Here is an 18,427-nt window from a genome sequence, read left to right on the forward strand (position 1 = left end):
CACGCTTTTCGCCACTTTCCACTCAGTTGTTGGTGTTTTGTTAATTTCAACACTCACTTTATAGTTTTTTGATAGTTTTCCAAACAACATGGAGAGGAATTCCACAGCCCATGCTATCAAACAGTGTTCTGCAGTTTTACCGACAACCTACCGCAACCACTGGGCGACCAGTTTATATTTTCCCTCCTCTTAAAGTCACCTTGAAATGTCATTCTGGATCACCTCTAACAGAGTAGGCAGCAATAAGAAAGTTTGCATTGCAGCGGCGTCTTGCTCCAAAGCACGGACGAGCGAAAAAGAGTGCGTGTGCGTGGAGGCAGGAATCGCGGTAATCATCACCGACCAGACCAATTCCTCTCGTCCTGCTCGCCACCGGCTTCATTTCGTTTATTTAACGCGCGGGTGCGGATCTGCGGGCCGTAGAAAAGTCAGTTGTCTTTTGAGCGTTGCCCGATCGTCGTCGTCGGCTTTCGTTCGCGGATACTCTGCTTCCCAGTTCCTTCGACTGCGTACGGAATTTCCAACGGTTACTACGCTAGTTAAACCATTTCCAGGGTGCTGTCTAAGTGAGTGTCTTACTGCCAAACTGTGCGATGTTTCTGGTTGCTTCGGGAATCGATCCCGCGAGCGAGCCTTTTCTAGTTTTCTGCAATAAATAGCGCGATACAGGGCATGATATAATCAGGATGACCAACGTGTGGTGGTGTTTTGGTTTCTGGCCTCACTCAACTAGACTGTGAAAGTGTGCGACGTTGGTCTACCACCGATCCCGGTGCGATGTGCGATTATCGCCTACTAGGCTAGTAATTTAAAACTAATGCCTTCGCAAAGCTCGTTTCTAAGGACATGTGAAGTGTGTGTTGTGTGTTACTCAAGGACTAGCGCCAGTGTCTCATTCGCTCTGCTGTCCGTATTCCAATTCGTTTCTCTTTCTCTTTTCATTTCTCCATTGGTGTCGCCATTTCTTGGGCTACCCCTCGATTCGGTCCAAAAGCTGCTGAGGAAAACATACCCGGAGAGAAAGAATGTCGTCCGGTGGTCAGGTGCAACGGTTCATTCAGCATGGAGCCCACAAGGGAAAAGGTATCGCCGTTTTCACCAGCGGAGGTGACTCCCAAGGCATGAATGCGGCTGTCCGAGCCGTCGTTCGGATGGGCATTTATGTCGGATGCAAGGTACGCCAGATTAGCAGAACTTTACCATAACACTAACATTAGCAGTCCAATAAATAAGTCCACGGTTCTGCGCACGCTGTTTTACGACGCTACCCCCAAGTAATGTCAGTTGAGCGTTTTTGTTTTTTTGCTAACGGACGACCACTAGAGGTTCGAACATTTTTGAAGTATTTCAATATCTAAAAATAACTGCCTCAACTACCAGTGAGTGCCCAAGCACACCCACTAGGGCAGCGAACGGCCATTGAAAAATTGGTTGAACATGCTACTAAACTTGTTGGCTTCGCTTTCGGCACGACGCAAAAACACAATATTCCTTGATCCTGGCCCCACTGGTGTGCCGTGGTCGTACGTAGACGGTCCGTCGCAAGGATACGCTGCTGTGCCCTGCAAGGCCAAGCCCAACAGCAAGGAGGGCGCGGACGGAAGCCTAAAAATATATCATTCAAATGTACGCCTAGGTCAGTGGATGGCCGTCGTGAGTCCACACGGCCATTCGACCATGACCATGCCCCACCAATGTTGTTGTTAGAGCGGCGTACCACGTACTGATACCGCTACCGCGACCTTATCGTACCCATCATAGACCCAGTTCTTTAGGTTCTGAAAGGCCGGTACGCAGGGCGCACACGAACACGAACGCGAAATGGTTTATTGGGCTCTTTATCAATTTAGGAAATTATCATGATTTATAGATAACCTTTTTTGCCAAAGTTTTGCCATCATTATAAGGCTGTTTCGACAGGCACCTGGGTTTTTTTTTATGAAACCTCGAGAAATTTTGTCATTCCCAAGTAGAAAAGATTTTTGATCCAAGAAATTAATCATTCAAGACACACTACCCAAAGCAAACGGTCCGTCATCGTGACCTTGAAACGGTCACAATATTTCGAAACATACAACACGCCCTCTGCCTCCCTAACAGCTGTAGCAGCCGCGTGTGTGTGTGTCCCATTTTTGTTGGGCGGAAAGGTCAGACAGGTTAAGTGGAACCCGTTATGTTGTGCGAGGATTCAATTCGCAGCAATTGAAAATGATTTAAACATAAGACCCTGGTGCCTGCTCGGTTTCTGTTCGTCAAGATGATGGAGACGCCAGGTTGCTCATTATCTCCACGGCATACCAGGCGCCTGCTTTAGTTTAATTCGCTTCGGTACCGTATCGTTGGTTGATAATCCTGGATAACTCACTGGATCTTCCAAAATCTATCGCACACTAGGTCTACTTCATCCGCGAGGGCTACCAGGGCATGGTGGACGGTGGAGACAATATAGTCGAGACGAATTGGTCCTCCGTGTCGAGCATCATCCACCGCGGTGGAACCGTCATCGGGTCGGCCCGCTGCACGGACTTCCGGGAGCGTGCCGGGCGACTGCAGGCGGCCCACAATCTGGTGTCGCGTGGAATTACGAATCTGGTCGTGATCGGTGGCGATGGTTCGCTCACCGGAGCCAATCTGTTCCGCCAGGAGTGGGCCAGCTTGCTGGACGAGTTGCTGGCCAGCAATCGTATCACGCAGGACCAGCGGATCAAGTACAAGAGTCTGCACATCGCCGGTATGGTCGGTTCGATCGACAACGATTTCTGCGGCACGGACATGACCATCGGCACCGATTCCGCGTTGCATCGCATCATCGAGGCGATCGATGCGATCGTCAGCACGGCGTACTCCCACCAGCGTACCTTCATCATGGAAGTGATGGGACGGCACTGCGGGTAAGTTTCCGGGAGCGGGAGCCCCTTTTCCAAATTTCCCCGATAAAAATTGGAAGGATCCTGATAGTCTGTCTGTCCACGAAAAGCACTTACTGCTGCCACTCCCTGCGCGTTCAATGACTATATTTGGTTGTACTCTTTCCACGGTTGCTTGATCCGTTGCCCGACACCGACACACTCGCGATCAGCTATCTGGCGGTCGTTGCCGGTGTGATTTCGGAGGCCGATTACGTATTTATTCCCGAGTCGCCGCCACCACGGGATTGGGAGACGAAAATCTGCGACAAGCTGGAACAGGCAAGCCATTTACCCACCCACCCGCCCGGGTTCCTGTGTTCTCTCTCTCGCAGATGTTATGCATCCACGTCCACTAGCCGTCTCTAATTGACCCACTCTTGTTCCACCATATCGTTCGCAACTGCATCTCCAATAACGCCCGTTTGTTCATGTGCCACAACCAAAACGGAGGTCCGCTATCGGGGATCTCCGCGTGACGTCGTTATCAAGAACGTACATACTGGAAAAGAAAACGAATTTGTACGCATGAACAACACATTGTAGTGTAGCCCTGTTCTCCACTTGGTGCTAAACGACCGACCCATGTAGCGCTAACTTCACCGGTGACGATATCTCGAGCAACCAAAGCCTGGATCTGACATCCGTTTCTTACCTTTTAACACGCTGCGTTATCCTGAATCCCTGCTGTTGCTACTGCGGATCCACAAAGGAAATTTGCAATGTACTCTAGATCGGAATATCCTGTGTTACTCGTTACCGGTTACCAACCGGTTACCAACCGGTGCATGTACCGCGACCCGTCTATATTGCGAGTTTGGGTTACTCATTTTCTCCAACTAAAGCTCGGGGTACTTCTCCAGAACCTATTGGACAACCACTATACTGGATACGGCCACCATGTGGCTAAATATTCCCTCCTGTACGCCCAGATACTATCACACTTCGTTCACACTTCGTTCGCACATCATTCGCGTTCGTCAGCAGCCATAGCCTACTTCGTTTCCCATCCACCTCGATGAGAACCCAAAATTGTTACAAAATTTGCCATCTTACGGACACGGTCAGCATCACGGTTCAAAAATTGGTCAAAACGCGCACACGATCAAGCCACGCCACGAATATCATCCACCGATTCCACCATGTGTGCTCCTCATATTTTTCACAGCTATCTGGCGGTAGTGGCCGGCCTTTGCGTCGAAGCAGATTACATTTTCATTCCGGAAGACCCTCCGAAACCCGATTGGCCGGAACGTCTCTGCAAGCAATTGACACAGGCAAGCGAATAGAACAGTACCACGAACCAACAACAACAGCATTCACACCATATTTCATGCCAATCTCATGCTCTCACGACGCGTTTCACACCGGAAGCTGTTCCGGAAAAAAATCATTCGCTCTTTGCTCGGCCAGAGCCTCGGCACCCCGCTCGGCTCTTTAATATTTTTGTGCTTTTCTTTATCGCAATATCATCGCCTGATCGCACACCAACGCGCCACGATTCACAGCTCCACTCGTGACCACGATTTGGCTGTTCATTCAAAAGTAGCATGAGGCTTTCTCTAGACCCTAGAGCGCTCCATCATCGAAAACCAAATTTTAATTGGCGTGTGAAACACTCGGTTAAAGATCATGTTCTGCTGTGTGTCGATATTAGTTTAGTGAATGAATGTGTCCTCTCGTTGTGGTCGTCATTTTTGCTACTAAATTTTTCCAAATATTGCCCCCTTTTTTTTTGGCACAAAATTGGAGATCCCACGGAGATCTTAAAGGCGCCGCCCCACCGGGGTCCTCATAGACCGTTCACCGTTTCGTTATCAAGCATCCGCAGAACATGTTCTGTTCGATTCGGACTATTCGACTATTCATGGCACCAGTTCCCCACAGAACCATACCCGCATTCGCGCATTGTTCCATCTTTGTGAAGAGTAATCTTAAAGGAGAAAAAATTTAAAACTGCGGAAGCAATCGTCTTTCCGAGGAAGAAAAACTGGTCACCACCGTGAACGTCACAAATGCGATAGGCTTCTACTCTACATATTCTACTGCAGCGGGCCAAAAGAAGCACATGCCGAAAGTTGAGGTCGAATTCTTGCCATTTTGGTTTCACATAAGTACCGTCCGTTTTTTTATCCGTTTGCATTTTGTTTTGTTTTTTTGTGCTAACAACAGCAGCGCGCGCGGTATGTGTTTCACCCGGACCCCATATCTACGTATCTCGCCGAGACCCTCCCGAAAGCAATTATGATTATTATTACTTATTATTATGTGTGTTTATAGTTACCTGGCCATAATGGCTGCTTTAGCTAGCGAGGCGGACTATGTGTTCATTCCGGAAGATCCAGTAGTGCATAATTGGCCAGAAAAATTGTGTAAGAAAATCCTACAGGTACGCACCATACCATACTACTTCCTTCACCCCCCAACCAACACACACCCACACACATATATACTTCAATACACACATAAACCTACCGCGGGGTCTCCTTTGTCACACAGCCTCAATGTTCCAAACCCCTGAATCTTCCTTCCCAGATCCCAGAAGCTTAAACGGTTCCCACCAATCCTTGGGTCATTCTGGTCGACCACAGTACCTACACTACAAAACACGCTTTCTCCCCCAACTGTTCTTCTGTCCGTTTTCTTAGAGCTATCCACCAGTCTCAATCAATCTATCCACTGCCAGCTGGCAGGTCGATCGTTACCAGTTTTAAGTTTACCTGCTTCGTTATTTGCTGTTGAAGGCATCATTTTGATGTTTCCGTTTATCCCGAAAGCTTCAAACCTTCGGCACCATGTGTTTTTTTCAAAAGCTTTTTACCCTCGGGGAGGTCCAAAGGTTTTTCAGGCAAGTCCTACACGGATCACACCCATCACCCAGCTCACCGAGGAGAAGGTTAAAGAAAAAGCATCAAGTAGTCCCCGTAAATGTTTTGCACACACAATAATGCTTGGTAGCAAATCATAGTAGCACTGGAGTGTAGCAACGCGCCTTTTGGGACTCCACGAAATGCGTGTCACGAAATTTAAAAAAGTTTTCTTTTAGTTGTGCATGAGATTGTGTAATGTTTTGCTTTAGCTTGCTGTATAATCACCACCAACCGAGTCGGTTACTGTTTGTTAGTATTACGCTCGCCTTCATTCGCCAATCATTCATACGGCAAGTTATGAAGCCAAAGCCAACCCACTCTCTGCTTAAATGTCCCGTGTTGCAATGTATGTTTGTATGGCTTTTACGAACGCGGCTCGTTTGTGCTTGTTCACAATCGAGCGAGTTCCCGAGTGAGTTCATGTTCGAATCACGGACGGATGATGAGCTATCCCGGAACACCTGTACCATACGCCATTGTTTCACTTCATTGCCATCATCTTCACCAACGATCTTTCGCTCCTGCTCCCCGCACCCATCCCGTTCCCTCGATCACGATCATTCATTTCCCCTGTCCGCCGACTATACCGCCCCACCACAGTTCACATTCGACCACCCAGTGTGTTTAACCCAGTGCCGACGGGGCGAACCCAGCAGCGCCGAGTTCGAAAAAAAAGGGTAGTAATGAGTGTCCTGTTTTCGTAAACCACGCCACTAATCCCCATTAGGAGCGATCGGCGGGCCAGCGCTTGAACATCATCATCGTGTCGGAAGGTGCGATCGATCGCGATGGTAACCCGATTACGGCGGAAAAGGTGAAACAGGTCGTGGTGGATCGGTTGCAGCAGGACACGCGCATCACCGTGCTCGGTCACGTGCAGCGCGGCGGCAACCCGAGCGCCTTCGATCGTGTGCTGGTAAGCCGCAAACCAAATTCACTAACCGCTCGAATTCGAATTTGCTCAGTACTAAAGTCTCTCCCGTGTGTAGGGCTGCCGGATGGGTGCCGAGGCGGTCCTAGCCCTGATGGAGGCGGACGACAAGACGGAACCGTGCGTGGTGTCGCTGGACGGTAATCAGGCGGTGCGCGTGCCGCTGATGGAGTGCGTCGAGCGGACGAAATCGGTCGCCCAGGCCATGGCGGACAAGAACTGGGAGCTGGCCGTCAACCTACGGGGCCGCTCGTTTGCGCGCAACCTGGAAACGTACAAGATGCTGACGCGCCTGAAGCCACCGAAGAGTGCGTTCGATGAGCAGGGCCGCGGGGTCGGCGGGTACACGATGGCCGTGATGCACATCGGTGCGCCGGCCTGCGGCATGAACGCGGCGGTGCGCTCGTTTGTGCGCAACTGCATCTACCGCGGCGACACGGTGATGGGCATCCACGACGGTATCGAGGGTCTGGTCGGGGGCCAGATCAAGAAGATGGAGTGGTCCGACGTAACCGGATGGGTCGGTCAGGGCGGTGCGTTCCTCGGCACGAAGCGTACGCTGCCGGAGGGCAAGTTCAAGGAGATCGCCGCGCGGCTGAAGGAGTTCAACATTCAGGCCCTGCTGATCATCGGTGGCTTCGAGGCGTACCATGCGGCGGGCCAGCTGACCGACCAGCGGGACAACTTCAAGGAGTTCTGCATCCCGCTCGTCGTCGTTCCGTCGACCATCTCGAACAACGTGCCCGGGACGGAGTTTTCGCTCGGCGCGGACACCGGGCTGAACGAGATCACGGAGATCTGCGACCGGATCCGCCAGTCGGCGCAGGGCACGAAGCGGCGCGTGTTCGTGATCGAAACGATGGGCGGCTACTGCGGCTACCTGGCCACGCTGGCCGGGCTGGCCGGCGGGGCGGACGCGGCCTACATCTACGAGGAAAAGTTCGCGATCAAGGACCTGCAGCAGGACGTGTACCACATGGCGTCGAAGATGAGCGAGGGCGTGCAGCGCGGCCTGATCCTGCGCAACGAGAAGGCGTCGGACAACTACAACACCGAGTTCATCTACCGGCTGTACTCGGAGGAGGGCAAAGGCCTGTTCTCGACACGCTCGAACGTGCTCGGCCACATGCAGCAGGGTGGTTCGCCGACGCCGTTCGATCGCAACATGGGCACCAAGATGGCGGCCAAGTGCGTCGAGTGGTTGGTGGAGCAGCTGAAGGCCAACACCAAGCCGGACGGTTCGATTCTCGCCAAAGGCCCCGAATCTGCCTGCCTGCTCGGTCTGGTCCGCCGGCAGTACAAGTTTTCGCCGCTTAAGGAGCTGATTGGCGAAACTAACTTCGAGTAAGTGCACCGGAACGGGAAACCCGTCTGGCCTGGCCTCTGGTTCATAACAACATTCCTTTTTTTCGCTCGTCCCCCCCAACACAGACAACGCATCCCCAAGCACCAGTGGTGGCTGAAGTTGCGCCCCTTGCTGCGGATTCTGGCCAAACACGATTCCACGTACGAGGAGGAGGGCTTATACATTACGGTCGAGGAGGAAATGTCTACCGATTCGCCGTGTGCCTAAGGAGATCCGAGTGCTTCCCGGGAGAACTCCTTAGTTTTCTTAGCAACGCTAATTCTATCCTCAACCAAAAGTGTCCAAAGAACCCGATGCTCTGATGACCGGCACATTCATCGTTCATTCGTTCGTTAGCGAATTCGGAGAGAGAGAGACCACCAGAAGACCGCTTCAAAAGTGTTACTCTCAAACCGCTTACAATTAGGATCTTAGCTCAATTTACCGTTACTTAGCGCACTTACCACCCACCCCCTAAGAAAAAGGCCAGCCGCGTGTGTTTGACGCGTCCCACTCTTTTCGTGTATGTTGTTGTTTCATTGTATGTTTTAAAAACAAGTATTTATTGTTTGTATCGGCGACCAGAAAACCCAGATCGGAGTTGAAGAGGATCGTTCCGTTCTGGCCATCGTTCCGCATTCGTCGGGAGTGTGTGTGTGTCGTACTCATATTCTACGCAAGCTGTCGCTCGTACGAAAAGTATTATTAGCCATCCTTAAACAACGCACTTCTCCGACGCGACATCCCATTGAATCGTGCAATCGTTATCAGTACCAGCACACCCGACCGAGAACAAAGTACACGAGAGCGCACCACATTCACAAGCTGTTAATCAAAACCGCTTACTAACAAACGGTGGCCGGATCGTCCTTAATATCTGGAAGACTCGCAGAAAGCTATCGTACCATGCGCCACCGGTTAAGAAGGAGGTCCTCTCGACCGATCGTCGATCGTCTATTATCTGTCTCTCCCTTCTGGTGGATGCGATGAATGTTAAAGATATGGAAAGCTAATAAAATCTGAATTTATCATCGTTGTGCAAACACAGAAACACGCCACTTGCTATTACTGTCCTGCCGTGTCGGTCGGTTCCTCCACTTCTTCGCCGATACTTTGGAGGAAGGTTTTTCGTGGCTTCCGGAGATTGTTGCTCCCCCCTGTTGCAGGCCGGTGGCGCACTACGTCGTGTGTCAGGAGCGACGGTTGATCCCCCATCCTGACCCGCCTGCCGTGTCTGACCGCCTGGCCAACCCCTGCACTACAGTACCAGTGCTCGATTTCGGCTGCCAGCACAAACGACACGGCCTCGTACTGCTTGCCCTCGATCCGAAACGCGGCCTCGTTTGACGTTTCGATGTACCAGTGGAACACGCGTAGCAGTGGCCGCCCGTCCCGGCTGTCGCTACCTATCGTTTTCAGCTCTGCCGCCAGAGCTGCATTGTACTGCAAAGGAACGGTGACGTTAACGGTAGAAACGTCGGCTCCCGGTTCTATGGCTGACAGCATTATCTTACCCATCGGTAGTGTCTGTAAGCGTCCTCACTCATACTGTGCCGTTCGGTGCGTTTCACACGCAAATGTTGCTGCAGCTCGTACCGACTGATCGTGCAGATGCTGTCCAGCGTTACCGTCGGCGCCGTCGTCACCGAACTGCGCCCATCCTGCGGATGATGTCGGTACGATAGAAACACCACATCAACCCGGGGAATGATCAACTGGCAGCTCTCCGGAGTCGGAGTCGTCATCTAGCGGCTCTGCCACAAGCAACTGGCCAAATCCTGTGGTGCCACCGGTGATCACGCTCTCGGCCAGCACGAACTGGCACCACCAGAGAGAGGCCGGCGAGCCGATCGCGGTGTAAAATGATCGTCGTCGCACTGACGTCACGCATACAGGCATCGGGGGGTCACACTCTGGCACTTCCGCATTGAGGAAGGTTAAAACAGGAGCGGAGACAGCGGTCCGTAGGTCGGTCGGTGCCATATCTGTTCCCCCGGGTACACCAACAAAGCGCTCTCCGATAAGAGATGACACGGCGCGATCGAGCGCCACGAGTTCTACAACGGAACCCTTCGAACCTTACACTTCTATGCACACACAGTCACATGCAGACGATTACATTATCTACGTCAAGACAGCAGATCATCCAAAGCGGTGTTCACGTAAAGCAAAGCGAAGCGAAAGCGTAATGTGTGTAAGGTCCGCTACTGTCCCCGCGTATCGTAATGAAGTTAGTGTGATAATGCTGAGCTTTGGGAAGGCAGAAAGATTAGAAAGAGCGGCGCCACGAGTGAGCGATTGAAATTCTTGTTGAAACAGGAACAGGAAATGACTACGATTTTACCTCAAATAACTACCATCTACCATAAACGTTGCGTTCTAATGCTAAAATAAACACAAACCCGCAACTTGTTTGATGGAATTACCTGCTGGCACCTGCGACGGGAATCTGAAAAACCGTTCGCCTTCCACTCTATAATCACTGTTAACTTTGCAATTTTTCGGACATTCCTTTAAGCATTGAGAAGAAGAGGGAAATCAAAAAAGGAAAAGATCATACCCGCCATTCGCTCTACTGATCGTATATCGGTTTGTATATTACTCAATTATAAGATATAACCCTAACTGATAGCATGTACCGGCGCTCCGTTGACTGGCGCTCGGTTTGACTTGCCTTTTTTCTATTGCATAAAATAGAATGCACATGATGTTAGTTTTATCCGTGTCCACAAGTCCGTTTTTGTATCCGTTCCGCCACACCAATTCATTGTTGGCCCTCAATCAAACTCTTTCTGGTCACAACAACAGTGTGTCTAGTGTTCTGTCTTCCAAGAAGCCAGCACAACGCATGGCGGTTGACTACAGTTGAAAATCCTCTGTCACCCTCTCTCTCTCTCTCTCTCGGTTTCTTTCGTTCCGGTTCTGGTTCTGGTCCGCGGGTTTTACACAGTAGTAGTAGTAATAGTAGTTGCTGTCTGTTTCAATATTTTGTAAACCAATAACAAGTTGTGTGCGTTGTTGCCAATGATTATTTGCTTTCTACTGTTCGCCCGACTTTTGGTTTTTGTGAGTTACTACTTTAGTGAGGAATTTTCAGCTTTTTACTCCATTGTTTTATCATCTTGAGTTTGATTGATGCTTAGGTGTAGATGTATTTCCCGTTCACTTTGCGTTTGTTACTGATTTAGAGTTTTACATCCTAAAATCACCTTCTTTTTACTATGAAATATATCGTGTTTGCTGTATATATATATCGTAATGAGTCGTATAATATCTACTAGTATAGCTTTCGGCTTAGCTTGTGTTTCTGGTTTTTAACTCATTATATACATATATCATATAGTTACGTTTTTCGGTCACCGGTTGACATCGGATCGGTCCCACCCGTTGGCCGCTACGTTAATATTAAAATTGTTCGGGCATTTGGCGCACTACACTACAATAATGTAGGGTCGCGAACGAATGTTTTTGATGTGTAATGTGGCATATATCGATGTGTTTTTGCATTTCTTGCCTCAAATAAACGCACAAAAGTGGACACTCTTTTCCCAACAAAACTTGCACGACGCCACAAACCGCCCAAAGGTCTTGTGCAAATAATACAAGTGAAATTGGCTCACTTGTGAGACACACTAAAGTGGCTGTCGAACAGAATATCCAACAAATACCTTTATAAAATGTTTCCAAATGATGACGACGACACGCCGCGACGGTTTTCCACGAACCTTTCCCCGAATGTTTTGTGTGGTGACGGTGGTGTTTATCTATTGTTTTCTCTCGACGTTCTCTCGACAATAGATTTTTGCAAAAAGGGTGTTGATATGCGACAACGGATCTCTAAGAGTGTAAAGCCCGCTTTATCTATGTTTTTGTTTGTCTTTCTTTGGAAAAGTAACAAATATCTCGATGGATCAATGGATATCTTTCGACTGATAAAGACGGTGTTGTGGTGTACACGAAGGTAGGTAAAAGTGTCAGTTGTACCGTGTTTTCTTCTCCGTTTTTTGTTTGCCTCTTCCAATAGGACGTACCATATAATAGCCAAAAAATTCCTAAGGAAGAGAGGTTTAGCCTCAAGCTCTTGGTCAAGGGATTTCAAAAAATAAGCCTGTGACAAGAGGCGCGAGGAACCGAAAAACTTGGTCAGTATAAAAATATATAATATATGTTTTCATATAATTTTATCGCATATTTATCGCACTTTCGATGTGTAGAGGTTTGTGTATGTTTTTGTTTTCTTACTGGTTTGTCTACATCGAATAAGGGTATCTGTTAATCCTCGATACTAAACTCGACTCGATGTTAGTGTACAATTTGGTCACTCGCACGTTTGTTTTTATAGTGACTTCATCAGTGAGGTTCATTCGCCTTCGTACACGGATTATATGCCTACACACGATATGCTTTTCTGTTTGTCCACACGTTTCGACGGAATCCTCTATCCTAGATATTCGGTTCGTTCGCCTCATTTGGGGGGGCAGAACGTGTGTTGTAATCCTACTTAAACCACAGCGCGCACGTAACGCTAACCGGTGACCACTCTATGGCCAGATCCGAACCGAACCGCTACTATTTTAACCCCGACAGACGTAACAGTAACTGCTTATTGTGCAACATATTGAACCATAAATTGTCCCTTCTACGAAGGGTCCTGCGCTGCTGCTGTTTGTGAACCCCTTTTTGTGTTGTGGGAAGGAAAGAACGGAACCGCGCGTTCGATTGGCACATACGTTTTGTGGGCACACTACTACACAGCGTAGTGTTTTTTGCACTTCAGAATGGTAGTACCTTAATACACTTATAGGTTTTGTTTTACTTTGCCACCCCACCCCACAGAAGTAAAATTTGGCACTCACCTATGCGTTACACGGCGGTAGGGAAATCTATTCGACAGCATGAAGGTTGGCCGAACCCTTGGCGTCCAATTCGTTCGCGTACCGTAACCGTTTAGCGTCGGAAGCCGCCGAGCTTTCGCCGCCAACGCCAGCCGGCGTATCGTCCGATTTGCGCTTCACGTTGTTGTTTATGTTCCGCGGCTCGATATCACTTTCACTACGCTGCACCAGCGGCGGTCCTCCGTCACCCGGCTCGACCCGAGAACCGAGTCGCCGCTCACTACTGCCGCCGCTGCTGCTATCCACCGATGTCCGCGGATTAGCTCGGCGCGACTCCGGTTGGGAAGAGTCTTCGGACGAAGGCTCAGCGCCACTCTTCCTCGGTGGTGCTGTAGCACCTGCACTAGACACTTCGGACGGCCCGACACCACCGTTATCGGTTTCGTCGCAACTGTCCGTTTCGTTATCACAAGCACCACCACTGGACAGTGGGCGGCCATCAATAGTACTGCCGCCAGCCGGAAGCATCTTGGAAGAATCCTTCACCTTCAACTGAATCGCGAGCCGCTGAAAGCTGGACAGTGAATTTTCACAGTCCGATGTGTCGATCTCGTTCAGGTTCATGCCCGACTCTTCGATTTTCGTGTACGTCCCGAACGGTATCTTGCCGAGACACTCCAACTTGAGGATGTGCAGCTTCGAGCGCAGATGCTTCGCCAGATGGCCGTGGATGCGGAACCCGACGTCACAGTCGCGACAGTAAAACGGTCGCGGGTTCGTGTCGGTTGCCACACCGAACGTGTTCGTCATCGACACCTTGTTGCGGTGCGTCGCCGACCGTTCGTGTTTCAGGTAGAGGCCCTGCGACCGGAAGCTGGTCCCGCACGGTTCGCACCGGTACTTGCGCTCCATGTAGTGAATGTTCATGTGGATGCTGAGCTGCGACAGTTTGTGGAACTTTTTGTGACATATTTCACAGACCGGCCGGCCACCGTCCTCCTGCATGTGGTGGGAGAACGTAGGTGCCGTCCCCGCGACAAACTCGCCACCGGAAGCCTTGAAACCGTCCTCACCGACGACCATCTTCCGGACGGGACCGATTGTTTGCGCAGCGGCAACGTCCGTCGCTGCGGCCGACGGTGCGGCGACAGACCCCATCGGGTTGCTGGCCACCCCAGCACTCGCTGGAGCACTCCCGTCACCCGGTTGTTGCTGGGAAGCGTGCGGATTAGCGTTTGCCACGATCGGAGCCACCGTTGCGATCGGTCTGCCTTCGGACGATACGCCGCTATTGCCGACGGGAAGCATGGCAGCCACCGTCGAAGGCGCGGATACACCGATCGGGCCCTCCTGATCGGAGGTAGTGCTTCCGCTCTCGCTGTCCTCACGCTTGCGCTTGCCCGCCGCATTTGTAACCGATTTGGTCAGCTTCAGATACTCGGAAGCCAACGTTTTGGCACTCTCCGGCACCACGGGCGCACCATTGTTTGCACCCGAGGTGGAGCTGTTGCTCCGCGAACGAGCATGGGTAGGGAGGAGCACGGGAGCCGAAAGTTCCACCGCTTTGTCACCCGCCGACACCGTCGTTGGTACCTTGGTAACGTCCAGCTTTAGCGAACCGGCCGCTATTTCAGCCAGAGTATCCATCGGGGAAGCATTCTCGGGCAGTGGAGGGCACTCGGCTCCACCCAGCACACGCGCCACCGTGGCGCTCGTGACGGTTACAGCCGGCGGACCCGGAATCACGGAACAGATCATCGACCCCGGAAGTGGCACTTCCAGCAGTGTTTTCGGTTCACCCACCGTGGTCTCACCCACCGTGGACACGATGGCACTCGACGTAAGCGTGTTGTTGCTAGGAGTGACCGCGATCGCGCTGGGCGTGGTACGATGGCGATCGTTCTTGCCATTGAAAATACGGTAAACACGTTCCGTTGTCGCCTGCACACCACCACCACCGATCACCGTCGTCGTTGTGCTCAACGGCATTACGGCGCTCGGTTGTCCCTGAGTCCCCGGCGAGTGGCTCGGTGGCTTCTGGTGGTTCGGGTCTACCACCGCGGGCTGCAAAAGCAGATTCGGCTGCACTGGATAATGTTGTTGGTGGTGGTGGTGGTGCTGCTGCTGCTGCTGAACCGGAGGTGTGGTGTCCCGCATCATTAGGATGCCACTACCGCAACCGGGCTTCATTTGGCTCTGCTTAATCTTGGTGTCCTGCAGGGCTCTCTGTTTCAGGTACTCGTGAAAATGTGCATTCCCATCGACGCCACTGGGAGTGGTGCCACCGGTTGGCTCGAACGGTATCATCAAGGGGATCTTGTCCGTGTTGGACACGAGTGTGGTCAACAGGTTGGCCGTGCCCGTGATTGGCGTCAACACGTCCGACATTTGCACTGCACCCGCATACCGCTGCTGCTGCTGTTGTTGTTGCTGCTGCTGCTGCTCGTGGAGGTGGTGCACATTTTGTTGTAACGGACCGTGATGACTCATTAACTCGACCGACTGCTGGGCCGGCGTTACCATGGCCAGTGGGTGCTTGTGTGTTTGGGGATGATAGTTGATCGACAACCGCCGACCATCGTCGTAGCGTGGATCGTCGGAGGCAGTGATGCCGGCTGCTGCTGCGACCACCTCCTCCACACCATCCCGTCGTTCGGCCAGCAACTGTCTCGGTTTCTTGGTCAAATCCATCGGTCGGGCCGTTTCATCCTCATCATCCGCGTCGCCCGCCTGGGCTGCTTCTTCGCTGGCGTTCGGTAACGATCGTTCGTAGTCCCGCTTCTTTCGGCCCACGTTCGGATCCGAGTAGTACTGCTCGTGTTTGAGCAAGTTGTACTCCAGCTTCGGTCCACTGCCAAACGTAATCACACGCCGCGGTGCTGGTGCAGCTGTCGCTGGAGACGCGCCGGACAGGACAACATTCGTCGGAAGGGCGTCTCGCCTAATCGTAGCTTCGGCGGCTATTGCTTCCAGCGTTACCGACGATCCACAATGAACCTCCATCAGAGGACCGGCCACGGCCTCCACTGGCATCATGTAGGCTACGGGGCTTGGCTTCACGTAAGCCGTGCCGGCAGTTGCATCTCCCAGGGACAGCATGGTAGACCCAGGGCCGCCGCTGCCGCCGCCACCACCACCGAGACTACTGCAGGCCGACGTTGGCCGAGTCATCGACAGCGACAGTAAACCTTGCGCTGCCTCGTGCTCTGGCAGTCGATTTTTGGATTCTTCTGTAAAGGGCGTAAAGAGTTTGTAGATTAGAGTGCCGTCTTGCGTCCTCAAAGCGCCTGCCCCCCCGCACTACGTACCACTGTCATCCGTATCGTCGGCATCCATATCGGTGGGAGTGTCGGAATCGCCCGGTATCGTCGATGTACGCTCACTCGATACGGACTGCTGATCGCCATCGTCATCGACGTGCACCGGCACCGGATTGAGGCCCAATTCCGTACACTTTTTGTAGTGACTTTTGGACTTCATGTGTTTCGTTAGGTTGCCCTTCGTTTTAAAACTGCAAGAGAGAATGGACGGTTGGCGGTGAAAAAGTGTGTACCTCGAGAACCTACCCGAAAACAGGGTGGGGCCGTTACTTACTGGAAGCTACAGTAGTGACACGAGTACGGCCGCACATCGGTGTGGGTGCGTTTGTGTTTCTGAAGCATCGAAGGCTTCTTGCACCGAATACCGCACGATGGGCACACGTGCTTGCCCCGGCCGCGGCCCCGTACGTACGTGTACTCTTCCGTACTTTCGAAGCCCCCGGAAAGCGGTGGCTCAGCCGACTCACTGCGCGGTGACGGTTGCCGAGACGTGGAACCAATCGTGGACGCCTCCATCGAAGGTTCATTGAGCATGGGCGTTTCGGAGGATGCGGAAAGTGTTCCCTCGCACGGTGGCGGCGTAACAGTGTTGTGGCCACCACCACCGTACGTAGCACAATCGACCCCAGCCGATGGCTGCTGCTGCGGCTGGGCGACAACTATTGCCGTCGTCAGTGCGAACGGCGTACCAGCGACACTCGATGTCACCTCCACCGGGGTGGTGCGAACATTGGCTTCCCCCGCCAGCGAATGCGCTCCGGTGCTGATGGCCACGTCACCTCGACTGGCCACCACCGTTAGCGGGGCCGTTTTCGGGCAGGCTATGGAGTACCGTCGGTCGAGCTGTTGATTCGAATCGTACAGCGCCATCACCGTCACCTGGCCGAAACCGAGCGGATGCGGGTCGTTCTCCGGGTGGACCTGCCAGTTGCTGTACATCGACAGCTGCTTGGTGGTCTGGAAGTAGAACGGTTGCGTCTTGTTGACGGTACAGTAGAACGGTTTCGTGCTCGACTTCAGGCCAATGTTCGTGTACGCGTGCCCGTTAAAGTACAGCTCCCGGCAGCTCTTCGAGGGGCGTGGGGTTTCCGGTGAAATCAGCGGCATCGTGTTGTTGGTCGGCGTTATGCCATGGTGGCGCTTCGGTGTGAAGGTACCCGGCTTCAGGGGCAGTGTGTTGGGGCGCAGGAATTTGTTCGCTTTCGATGGGGCCGGAAATGAGCCACTGGCAGCCAGCGTCAGCGTCAGGTTACTCTGATCCGGCGGCGGCGGCGGCGGCACCGGAGAGGCACCGATCGGTGCGCTATCGTGTTGCTGCGCCGCCGATGACGGTGTCGGTGTCACGCCGGTGGCGGACGGCGGTGGTGGCGGTTTTATCAGTATTTCCGACTTTGATATCATTGTCTCGAAGTTGAAGTACCGCACTTCTTCGATCTTTTTCGTGCCCTCTGTGACGAGCCCGCTGGCGGTGCCGCGCACCACTTCTTTTGGGGTTTCTTTTTTGCGTGGACTTATGTTATCAGCGATCCGTGTGAAGTTGAATCTCTTTTTGAACAGCACGTCCGGTGCCGCCTGTGTCTGCTGTTTGGCGGGTGACCAGATTTCACGACAAAATCCATTCTTCGGTTGATTCGTTGGTGGCACCGCTGCTCCTGCAGCAGAAAATTTGTTGAGATGTTTTTCCACAGCCGCCGGGTCCGGTCCGAGGCGGGAGATCTGTTGGATCGCCAGCAGCGACGAACTGTTATCGGTCGCCGACGGGTGCACTTTGTACGGTAGCGAACTGGTGACCAATGTGGGACCGCTCGAGGCAGTGGAACAGCTTCCGGCAGGTACGACAATCGTTAGCAGCGACTGCAGATTGACCACCGTCGTACTGACGCCGGGGGCAGTGCGGACAGATTGCAGCGCATCCATACCACCGGGCACGGCAACCGCGGTGAGCGTGTTTGGACCTGGCATGCCCTGCACGAAGGGGATCAGCTTTCCACCGTGCACGATCTGAGACGCCTGGCCCAGTGACGGATCGGCAGTCTCTTGCCTGGCGGCTTGTCCCTTTGGCAGCGTTAGCGGATTGTAGGCCGTAATCTGGTTGATTGGTGGAAAGTGAAAGTGTGTCGTCGTCGTCGTTGCCACTTTGCCGCTGCCACCGTAACCGTCAGCGTCTAGCTTTAGTGCCGAACGACGACCCGATTGCGATGGGTCCAACGATGGTGGTTT

General features: G+C 52.4%; 3 protein-coding genes across 4 annotated transcripts in view; 1 reads left to right on the forward strand and 2 right to left on the reverse strand.

Moving 5' to 3' along the window:
- The first annotated feature begins 234 nt into the window (after positions 1-234).
- LOC128267835 (ATP-dependent 6-phosphofructokinase) lies at positions 235-9,097 on the forward strand. Of its 2 annotated transcripts, none has more exons than XM_053004779.1 (7): positions 235-566; positions 995-1,175; positions 2,395-2,891; positions 3,080-3,188; positions 6,504-6,692; positions 6,766-8,051; positions 8,139-9,097. In XM_053004779.1, the coding sequence occupies exons 2-7, from the start codon at positions 1,026-1,028 to the stop codon at positions 8,278-8,280; spliced, it is 2,373 nt and encodes a 790-aa protein (XP_052860739.1). In that variant the 5' UTR covers positions 235-566; positions 995-1,025; the 3' UTR covers positions 8,281-9,097. The 2 variants fall into 2 exon arrangements, with proteins under 2 accessions (XP_052860739.1, XP_052860740.1); XM_053004780.1 differs by lacking the exon at positions 3,080-3,188 and adding an exon at positions 4,075-4,183.
- On the reverse strand, positions 8,622-9,797 carry LOC128279160 (uncharacterized). Its single transcript, XM_053017878.1, has 2 exons — positions 9,567-9,797; positions 8,622-9,495 (listed from the first exon to the last, which is right to left on the reverse strand). The coding sequence occupies exons 1-2, from the start codon at positions 9,795-9,797 to the stop codon at positions 9,118-9,120; spliced, it is 609 nt and encodes a 202-aa protein (XP_052873838.1). The 3' UTR covers positions 8,622-9,117.
- Positions 9,798-10,630: 833 nt separating this feature from the next.
- Positions 10,631-18,427, reverse strand: part of LOC128279161 (uncharacterized) — a 29,292-nt gene continuing 21,495 nt past the window's right edge. The window contains exons 7-9 of the mRNA XM_053017880.1: positions 16,482-18,327; positions 16,196-16,398; positions 10,631-16,117 (exon numbers count right to left, since the gene is read on the reverse strand). Coding sequence (XP_052873840.1) covers positions 12,936-16,117; positions 16,196-16,398; positions 16,482-18,327 — 5,231 coding nt within the window. The 3' untranslated portion in view covers positions 10,631-12,935. The remainder of the gene's footprint in view (positions 16,118-16,195; positions 16,399-16,481; positions 18,328-18,427) is intronic.

The sequence above is a fragment of the Anopheles cruzii genome, chromosome 2 (assembly GCF_943734635.1).
Source record: "Anopheles cruzii chromosome 2, idAnoCruzAS_RS32_06, whole genome shotgun sequence".
NCBI classification, from domain to species: Eukaryota; Metazoa; Arthropoda; class Insecta; order Diptera; family Culicidae; genus Anopheles; species Anopheles cruzii.